General features: G+C 41.7%; 1 protein-coding gene across 4 annotated transcripts in view; it reads left to right on the plus strand.

Annotated features, from left to right (window-relative positions):
• Nucleotides 1–4,902, plus strand: part of kiaa0513 (KIAA0513 ortholog) — a 32,944-nt gene extending 28,042 nt beyond the window's left edge. For all 4 annotated transcript variants that reach the window (XM_020612718.1, XM_020612717.1, XM_020612720.1 and 1 more), the window contains 2 exons: nucleotides 165–259; nucleotides 1,984–4,902. In XM_020612718.1, the coding sequence (XP_020468374.1) occupies nucleotides 165–259; nucleotides 1,984–2,033 (145 nt within the window). In that variant the 3' untranslated portion in view covers nucleotides 2,034–4,902. The remainder of the gene's footprint in view (nucleotides 1–164; nucleotides 260–1,983) is intronic.
• Nucleotides 4,903–10,909: the final 6,007 nt, after the last annotated feature.

Genomic DNA, 10,909 nt, shown 5'->3' on the forward strand with positions numbered 1-10,909 from the left:
AAACGACATGTTAAAAATATGGGTTAATGGTTTACATATCCCCTCAATTACCCATTTGACAGTTGTCATGGTGATACCATCACTATCACTGGATGTTTTGTTTCCACATTTGTTCACTATCTCTATAATTTCCTTGCTGAGTTTGGTATTATGTGTGCTTTCAGGACATTCACTCACAACATGCTGGCATTTGGGCTCAGTAAGAAGCTCTGCAATGACTTCTTGAAGAAGCAAGCAGTCATTGGGAACCTGAACGAAGGTAAAGCATTAAAGGGATCATTCAAACACTAAAACACAGGAAGAGTCTCTGCTCTCAGCCCTTTTAAATATTTGGTCATTTTAAATGCAAAGCATGTATTGGAATTTGGTCGTAACTCACATTCACAAGTAAACAAACTCAGTGAGTCATGTGTTACAGGCTGCAGGTTCTCCACAAGGGAGAGCTGCTGACTTGATTTCCAAAGCATTTCTACACGTGAGTCCACAGATGCAAACCTGTTGCCGTTTGGCAGAATGTTCAAATCGCTCACTGACATGTATTGTTGAGTTTCTTGATAACCGCCCTTAAAACCCAACAAGGACGAAGAAGGGTGGGCATTGTCAGACATTTTCAGTGCCCACGTTCCTCATTGTCACTTTGTGTTGGCCTTCAAAGTAATGCATGAGCAAACATCCCATCAGAAACGTTATTTGCCCGCATCACTGCAAGTGGCTCCGACACTTTTGTTGGCAAACTCAGTCATTAAGTTCACAGCTTCTCATCTTTTAGCCAGTGCTGATTGTTGTCGCTGTTAAAATGTGAGAAAGAAAGACGCATGACTCTGTAAACACCACGGTGGAGTGACAGCTCCAACAGAGCGGGATGTCTTCTCTAGTAAAATGATCGGTCGACCTCACATCTGTCTCGGCAGTCAGAATGTCTTCTTTACAGTTTTATTCACATCGTCTCAATAAATAGAGTAGATCAAATTTTAGTTGTGATTCGGGGTCTTCAGCATTTGAAGTAAGTAGCTACTGAAAAATAAATGTACTAAAGTCAGTAAGTTGATATCTTCAGCTTCCCCCAGAATGTAAGTCCCATTTTAATAACATGTTCTCTCACTAACGTGCTTGGTCTTAAGCTGTACTAGTGTCTTACAATATTTCTGTTTTTGGGTGAGAAGACTGTTACCACCTTTGTGGACCCTCAGTGGTCTCAGACGCTGCTGGAGTGGCCCAAACACAAGTTCTCTTTTCCTCCAAGTGGCTCAGATCTGATCTGTTCCCACATACACTATGTGAACAAACCAAATCAGAAAAAGTGTGGAAAGTATGGAAAAATATACCTCTGGTCTTCAGCTTGAGGATTCCTCTAGTCAGAAAACTTCTCAGATGTTTTCAGATGCAGTCTGGGCCACTTGATTGGCCCAAGATCAGATCTGACCTCTGACTATGGACTGCTGTCAGATTTGGAATTTGTGTGTGCGTTTTTTTTTAACGTCTCACTTCTTTGTACATGTGCACATTCAGTGTCAGCGCCCCACAGACCGGTCAGGGTAAATGGTGACAGAAGTCAGTGGAGAGAAGAGGACATGCCATATTTGTTGAACAGTGAAGGAGAAGCCTCTGATCAAGGAACTTAGAACTGGAAGGAACATATTGTCAACAAACAGTTTTGGAGAAAATTATCATTGTTATTCTTGTACACATGATTCACATTTCAGTTAAATCTGTACAGGTGTGGCAGTTTAGGACCTCCATATGTTCGCACATGGAGACATGTCATCTTCACAGCAGCCACATAAAAGCTCTTAAGAATCCACTGTAGCGTATTTCCCTCAGGCGTAGGGAGAACGCAGCTGGCCAGAAACATGACTTCAAAAGAATGATAATGATGCTCTAGGCCCGATTGCTAAGTTCAACTTAAAAGGTGTTATATGTCAGTTTAAATAACCCTAATGTAGCTTTAAAACAATTGCGTGCATGTGTTCTCCCTCTTTGCAGAACAGTACAAGCTGCTGAGTGACCACATAGAGAAAATGGCGGTAGAGTGAGTATGAAGACGATTCGTTACATTTCAAAGTTTCCACCTGACAGACTAAAGTCTCACCGCTCGTTATAGTGACCACCTCTTTGTTTGAATGTTGTGTTTGTGTTGTGTACCGCTGAAAAACAGCATAACCTACAGTACTGATTTGTGCCATAGTTGTAGCGAACCCTGTTTATTCAGCGTGGCGGTGCACCTCTGCACCCTGTCCTGTATCAGCAATAATACATCATCAGCTGGTGCAGTATCTGTCTGTGACCTGCTCTACACAAACTGGAAGCCAAAAGTCAGTGAAGTATGAAAACCAAATGGCCTCAATATGCTGTCAGACACTTTGGATTTCTACATCATATGCAGGATGTGTGGATTATATGCTGTTTTATTCTGTTTCCATATTTGTTACATCTGACTGCATCTGTTGAGACACTATGAAGTATTGTTAGATTTTACACATACGTATAATACATGGCTCGTAGTGGTTATTTCTGCTCTTCAGGTGGTGTCAGGTCTCTTCTTTTAAATACAGAATCACTAAAGTTATTTACTAAGATCTCTTTTGCTCATTTGTGCTTCTGTAACAGTGTCACTGTGGGCATTTTAATTCTCTGTAACAGTATCACTCCCCGGCTTCTCTTAGAGAAACTGTTTTTGGGAAATCTGCTTATTTGCCTTCTTGCCCACAGTTAAACAGGAACATTTCTACCAGGTCCCGTCTGTGCTGAAAGCCTCTGTGCACTTTCTGAGAGATGGTACTACCTATTTCAGTCCCATTTTGCTGTGTTTTAATTAGAAATTGTATTCTGTCCTTGAGAAGATTGGAGACTCATATCCATCCAAGCTGTCTTCCATGATAGTTAACATCCTTGTTGTTCTCCTCTGATGCCACCCTTGATTGCCCAAATAAACACTACTGCAGAGCCTCTGGAGTTCGCTCGCTCCTTTACTTCCTCCCTGTTGGATCAAGAGCTGGTGTGCACAAATAACAAGTCACTGTATTGCAATATGTCGTAGAGCTGTAATGTCAACAGCATAAAGACTTGCCAGCCGTACACACCCTTTCCTACTCTGCTGCATGTTGATCTAGTGTAGCATGTGGAAACAACATCAAGCAGCTGTAGAAAGAGTGACTGAACTGTGTGGTGACATTACATCATCTTACCACTGTGGGGTAGTACTGTACCTTCATTCAGTAAGCGAGTCCTGAATCCCAAACTGCCAGTTAGCTGTTGCAGGAATATACTGTGTGTGTGTGTGCGCATGTTGGATCCTGAAACTATATTTCCATCCCAGGATTATTCCCTTTCTGGCAGGTTGAATTCATATTCTGATGGATGATGGGTAATCAGTTTGAATCCATTGTGTCAGTGAAGTCACTTTGTAAATACTGTACATAATTCTCTGTTTGTTGTGAGACTGATCACGTGCTTCTGTTTGTGAACTGTAGGTCTTTAATTATAAACGTACTGTATAAGCAATAGGTGTAGTAATGCATTGTGGCCACTGTGTCGATGAGGAACACGCGTCTAACTGTAGTTATGACCCTGACATCTGTTTGCTGTAATCATACAAAGTGTTTGCATATAATGTTGTGCAATAATCTCCAGCGTAAATGTACATTATTCCTGCTCAGCGGGGAGACATGTCTGCATGCACTGTCATCATACAAAGCATATGGAAAGCTTTGCAAACCTCTGTCCATGATACGCAGTTTTTATTTCACTCTGTTAATGCTCTCTAGTGCCCCTCTACATGTGCCCTGTGCCCCGTTCTAAACCTTAGAAACATATTCCATTGTATTTTTCATGAACATTAAACCTTTGCACAGCCCTCTGGGTTGGTTGAAGTATTGATCTGCATATTGTACTTGTTAGCTCAGCATGAACCATTTGCACTACATTTAGAATCTCTACGCTGCTGTCATCCTCTGAATACTGTTAAGTTAATGCCTTTTACAGTTTGTCCTGCATGGCCGTGCACACGTCCTCTCTTTCTGGATGAAAAGACCATTTTATCCACACTGACTCTGTGTAAAGTTCGATCAAGTGAAATTGCATCACATGAGTGTATTAGGTTTCTGTGGAACGTCCCAGCTGATTAACACACATGATGAGAATATGGTCCACGTGTCCCCACTTGGTGGTCAGTTATGGGGCTTCATCCCAACATTTAATCAAACAATGCACTGAGTGATAGCAGCTAACCAGCTGTTAGTCACAGTAAGGGCAGTGCACTGAACACTTGCTTGCTAGCACGTTGTGGCTGTGTCACTGAAAACAAATGAAAGGCCACTGTGGCTAATGCAGCCTGTCACACGTTGCCATGCTTCTTTATTAAAGACAGAACACAGACTTCTATCTCATTGTTTCTGTAAAAACAAGGGAGGAAAAAGTTAAATAGTGCTAGCAGTGTTATCAGATGTCTGCCATAATGGAACCTTAATCTCTATAAATCAGTAATATACTGCATGTTAGTTTAACAGACAACTACCACCCAGTACTGATATTTATATAGATATGCTGCATCATCACCACAAATGACACTGCTAACAACTGACAGCAAATGATGCATTTGCAAATCAAAGATAAAAAGCAAAGGCCTGTCCATCTCGGCCTGTGTGCTATGATGTTAGCTACCGTGGAGCTAGTGGTCTGCTGGAAACACGAGGTTATAATCACTGGGTATGTTGTCATTACTACAAAGCTGACTGATTAAACCTGGCTCCTGTGTCGTCTGCTGCACATATAGACGCCTCTGGTCATATGTCCAGTATGGAGAACTCACTGTAGCTGTTTTACTGTGCTCTTCTTACATTTGCATGAACATCTCTTAATGTTGAATCATTTGCTGATGCTGTAATAAATTTATTTTTGATGTCACCTTTTGTGAACTCTTTCTTACATTTGTGTGACATGCTTGCTCTTAATATGTCAGTAAGTGTGGAATAAATAAATGAAATTGTATTGATCTTTGGGGGAAAAGCAACATCAATTCAGATTGACAAAAGAGAGTACATTTTAAGAACTGCACACTCGTGCATATTTCTGAAAGTGTGTGTGTATGTGCTTCTATATGTCTGCGTCCATAAGACCCTTGTTGACTGGAACCCTCTGTGGCAGTACAATGTATTGGAGTGTTTCAGTGTTTGAGGTTGGGTCCTTGCTGCTTGCACTCTGCCATTTCCAGCTCTGTGTATAAATAAACAGCAGTCATGCTCGCTGCGCTCTGATTGGAGATCATGCAATGAGCTGTGAAAGGCCCGTCAGCAGTGTCACACTGTGAACACCCTCCTCCATCTAATTAATACCAGACCTCAACACAGGACTCAGTCATGCAACACACTAGTCAATTTTCCTGTACCTTTAACGTCTACATGAGAGATTTGGGCTCATGATGCATATTTAGACTGCACATCCTGTAGACTTAAAGTGCCCATGGCTGCTCATTTTGCTCCTTTTCCAGCTATTTAATGTTTAATCTTGGGTTCCTCTAGATTAGTTTTGCACCCCTCATAAATCCAAATAGTCTGTAATTATTTCAGAATGATAAAACCAGAGATCCTCTTCCTAAAAACAAGAGGATAGTTTGTGAATGCGCACAACTCCTGTTGTCAGTGTTGTGTCACAAGTAGACAGCACAAGGAACCACAATAGCATTAATTAATGTGAACCTCTCCACCAAATGGTAATTGAGAAACCCCATATTTTAACTGGCATAATGCAGACATAGTAACTTCTCCAGCCTTACAACAATTCTCTGTAATGTTACAGAAACAACACATTAACAGACACACAACATGTTTCTTAAACTTACCGTTAAGTCCCACCGAGTAGTGGAAACATCGCTCCCTTTCAAGTAGCTCCATGGTCGGTAAATCCAACTGGTGGTCGCTGTGTCTTCCCCCACACGACCACACACAGTCCCAAAGTAGTTTTTAAAATTAATTCCAACAAGTAGCGTAGCACCGACAATAACATCATGGGTTGTTAATCCACTCGTTAACCAGCAACACATCACATGTGGCAGACACACTGGCCTCAAGTAGTCAGAACAAACAAGTACTGTGCTCCGGGAAAATCTAGTGTTGATGAGCTGATCATTCACCACCGCGGAGGCTTCACTGCCTGGCCGCTTGTAGGTTAGACCTGGTCAGGTGAAACAGCGAGTCCCTGTACAGGAACATTCCCAGACATGCAGTAACCTCAGGCCCTGGATTTTTCTCCACATCCTCTGGTCACAGTGCAGCAGGAGGTAAAATATATCCACAAAACCGGGGGCAGTCGAAAAAATCCGCTTTTACAATGCCACCAGTGGATTCAGGCAAGCTCACATGAATGTACAAATGCCTGGATTTTATGCCCAGTCAAGGAAATCCTTAAACTAACAGGTCATACTTTTTTGTCAGAAAAAAAAGTCTCACAAGCAAGACTTTGCAAGACTTGCTTCTGCATAGAAGTACTAGAACATACGTGCACCTCATTGTTTGAGCTGAATTGAATCATCACAGTGGTCTAACAGATGACTTCCCTCAACTCTGTCTTTGTAATGTTAAGAGACATTTGTGTAAGCACACACACAAATATACACATACTCACAATCAGCGATATTTGTGCCAACACAGCTGAGAGCACACACAAAAGGTTCACTAATGTATTTTGACTGTAGAGACACTGACGATGAAACATTCAAACACAGCTATGATGTATTTACAGTCAGTCTGACAATAACACATTCAGCAAACATGTTTAATTTGTGAAAGACCAGCTGTGTGGTATAAATCTTAACTGGTTTGTTTTAGCTTGAGTGCTAAAATTAAGTGTGTGTATGTTTGCATATGTGTATATGAGAGGGGACAAGCTCCAAATCCATTGCAACACAGTTCCAACCTTGCATAGACATCTGTGTGTACAGAGGGGGCAGGCGGTCCTAAGTGGTTCTGCGATGCAAGTCCACTTCCTCCTGGATTAAGTGTTAAAGTCAGGGTGGTCTCAGTCTGGGGGTGGTGATCCTGCTTCTGTGCACAAGTACTCCTGCCGGTGTTCTTAAGAACACACATAGATGTATACACACACAAACACAAAAGCCTCATGAAACTATGGGTATTTATTTACAAAGCTGCTGGGATGTTGAAAAGTTTCAATGAGAGTAGGGCTTCACTGGCCAGCCAGCTTATGACTAAAGCCCAGGATGACGCCATCAGCAGCAGGATTGGCAGTGTTTTGTCTTTAGAGGTTCGGTTTTTAGGGAGCACTGCTCAGACTGCAACAGACTCATGGTAGACATAAAATAAATATTTGTTTCTGTATGGTACACTACTACTATGTGTTTGCATAATAAATATGCAGAAATAATCTCTCTGTTTGGTTAGAACATCCAACAGGCAGAGTGCAAGTAAACCAACCCGCGAGGATGACTGGCAAAGAAGGGGGAACATACCTTATACATGTAAATAAATGTTTGTTTTTTAAAGTCATTCATGATCCTGGAAGCTCAGCTGCCTAGTTTTAGGATTGTAGGCCACACTGGAGAAACATGCCTGTGCTTATGAGCACTGGTGTTGATTGATATGACTACATAGATGTAATGGAAGTGAACTGGGTCTTTAAAATGCCAACACTGGGTTTAGTAGATTATGGTATTTAACTCAAAGACTGTACAGCACAGCAGTTATCCACAGTTGTGTACTGATCTTTTTGGAATTTGAACACTTTGAATGTATTATAACTCATAAACAATACATCGTCATAATGGGCGTGCATACAACTAATCAGCATGTAATACCCAGCATATTTAAACGAAGGGTTTACAATGGTCGAGATTCACTAAATATTTATAAGAATGACAATAAGAAAGCATTAGCACCAATCTACCGAAGAACTACACACAAGTTGAGCTGTCTTGGCATTTAACAATAAAAATGTAGATGTGAATCAAAAACGTCTTCATGAATTCACTATTTTCTTGGATGTCTCATGAAATATACATACATACACACATTTGGTGAGAATCAGAAATATGAAAATGATGTGTTGCATATAGTATGTAGGGACAGTTTGTCATATGTGGACTGAAAAGTTACCCATTCAAAAGGGATGTGATAAAAACCTAATAATTACTGGATAAAAACAAAACATTTCCATCATAGTAATCACGTTTATCATCCAGGGTTTGTCTTATTATGGTTTTCTAAAATAAATCCATGTATAATCAAGGCCACGGCCGTGTGGCTGTCTCATGAAATGAGACTGACTGCGTAACACAAACTTGGGCCCTGTGGCAAATGGCAACTGTAGCCTCCTCAGAAAATGGTGGACTATTTTTGTCACTCATCTTGAAATCAACACATTCATGTAGATTTTACACACCTTGGGAAAACTATACAATGCAGCAGCCTCTGAAACAACCATTATGTTACTCCGACACTGTTATGGTTCGGCTTTGCTTCTGGGTTTGGGAACTTTTATTTTTGTTAGACTTCCTGCCCCATGTCACCTCACCTGCCCCAGCTTCACTCCAGCACATAATCACCAATCATTACTTGCACCTGTTGCTTATTATCCCCCCGTTTACAGTCCATATATACCTCCTTTCCCACAGTCACTCACTGGTCCATTTGTTCTGTTCACGTTACTGAAGAGGTTGACGAGACTCCGTTCACGATGCCCACCACCACACCACCCTGCTTTTCTTGGCTGTTCTTTGACACTGGTCCCCAGCCCTGAGTGAGTTCACTCCTGTCCTACAGCCTCGTCTGTGTGTTCCTGTCTACCCAACGACATCAACTCTACTCCTGTTTGCTTGACTCACCTGCTCCACTCACCTCCACACTGACAACATTCCTGCCCTGCTCTACTTACCTGTGTGCTCCTGGCTTCTCCACTACATCGACGCCAATCCTGCCTGTCTGACTTGGCTGCTTGTCCCTCATCATGTGCTGGGCTGCTCCTGACCAGGGCTTGTTCCCTCTAGTTATTTTGAACCTTGTACTCCTTACTATAATAAAGACTTTCCAAAGCTTCTTCCTAGTCCTGGCCTGCATTTGGAGTCCTAGTATCAGTATGAACCATAACAGACACAGACATGTTGTCAACACAAACTGAACATTACAGAGTTAAGATACATTGTAGGTTCATGAGATTCGACAGATGTTCATGTGCGCTGTCGTTTCTCCGGATCATATACAGCAGTAGTCCTGGTCTGGAGGACATTTTAGGCACATAATGATGTACAGAGCTCCATGCCAGAAAACCAATCTTGATTAGCAACTAATGTGGCCTAAGCCAAGCCCATCAATCTTCATCACAGCCCCACCCTCCACTGGTGCTGAGTGTGTATTTGGACAAGTGCAGCCAGTTTATGTAGAGAGTGAAAAAATATAATAAACACTTGGATTATGGGCCCTTTTGAACCCGCAAGGTTTAAAGCATGTGATTTAGCGCTGAGCTGGGACTTGATTGCACATGAAACAGAGGTGATGACATTTTCCAGAGCCACAACTGTATTTGTCTCTCTCTCTTTCTGACTGTAGAGCCTTGTCATTTCTGTCTAAAATGGAGTCATGTGGAAGATATTTAAAGTCAGCTCAAAATGGTCTGAACTAGTCTGCACTTATCCCCAGTTATCCCCATACATGCGCTGTACTGGAGTTCATTTACGCCGTCCTTCACCACTGAACAGAAACAGAAACCCTGTAACAATGTAAACCTTCAAGGAAAAACTCCAAAACAAGAAAGAGTCACAAAATGCCTTGGCAGACTGGTCTCATTCAAAAGAATGAGGAGGCTGCACTCGGCCTTGTTGTAGCCCAGATTTGCAAAGGGCATCACATCAGGTTCTGTGGCAGTGTACTGCTGCTGCCATGAGAACTATTTACTGTGTTTAACAAGATGCTTTCTAGTTTTAATGAAACACTTTTTCCCATGGTGGTAGCAGTATGTTGCCATAATGTTCCCAACAAAAACAAATTTCTCCACAATTCTTGTGACCAGGGACCATGACCTCTAAAGTGTCTTGTGGTTGTTTTGCTTCACATCTGCCCAAAAGAATCAAAGCAAAGGAAAAACAAAGTAAGGTCTAATTCTACTGCACTAAAGAATGCAGGCGTATAAACAAGAAGAGCATTTCATCTTCACTTCTTCTCCCTCTAGAGGGGTGGAACAAAAAATGGCATGTACAAAAGCAGGCAAGACAACACCAGGAGTTCTGAGAGGAATGAAAAGTTTTATCAAACTCAAGTGTACTTAGGTCTGTCAGGAGCCATGAACCAAGTCACTTGGACTTTGTCAGCAGACAGTATTTGCCCAGTTACCACAGACATGGATCTGTGTTACTGTACAACTTCCTCCATAGCAAGAACTAAATCCACATTGGCTGGAAGTTTAACATGAAAGTTCATTCTTGACTTTGGACTGATTAGTTTGGCTGGGTTATTAAAACTGTGGAAGTTGCTCTGAACAAAATGTTTGCATATATTTTTAACGTTTAATGTTCTTATATTTAAGAACATTAACCTGTATTTTTATAAAACATTTTAATTCTGCAGCGGTTTTCCGTGGACTTTTTCTCCGGTGCAGTCAAAGGTCAGTGTACATAACGTGTTCAGTTTGCTGCTGTCTGTGGCCGATCGCTGCAGTAGAACAGTGATTCAGCCTGATGAAAGCTTTTACCCTTAACCCTTTCACAAAGTGAGGGCCAGCCAAAATGTCCTTACTTTTCAAAAATGTCCCAGAATATTTTTTGTATAAGAACACACCCACCCACTGTCTGGTTGGTCTATTCCTGGGAAGAGTCCTCTGTCAAACAGGAAGTGATGTGTTTTCTGTGTCTGCTTTATTTGGACCCCATATGAGAGCAGTGATGCTGTGGAGAGAAGAGAGGATGAGCTCA

The sequence above is a fragment of the Monopterus albus genome, unplaced genomic scaffold (assembly GCF_001952655.1).
Source record: "Monopterus albus unplaced genomic scaffold, M_albus_1.0 scaffold127.1, whole genome shotgun sequence".
Lineage (NCBI taxonomy): Eukaryota > Metazoa > Chordata > Actinopteri > Synbranchiformes > Synbranchidae > Monopterus > Monopterus albus.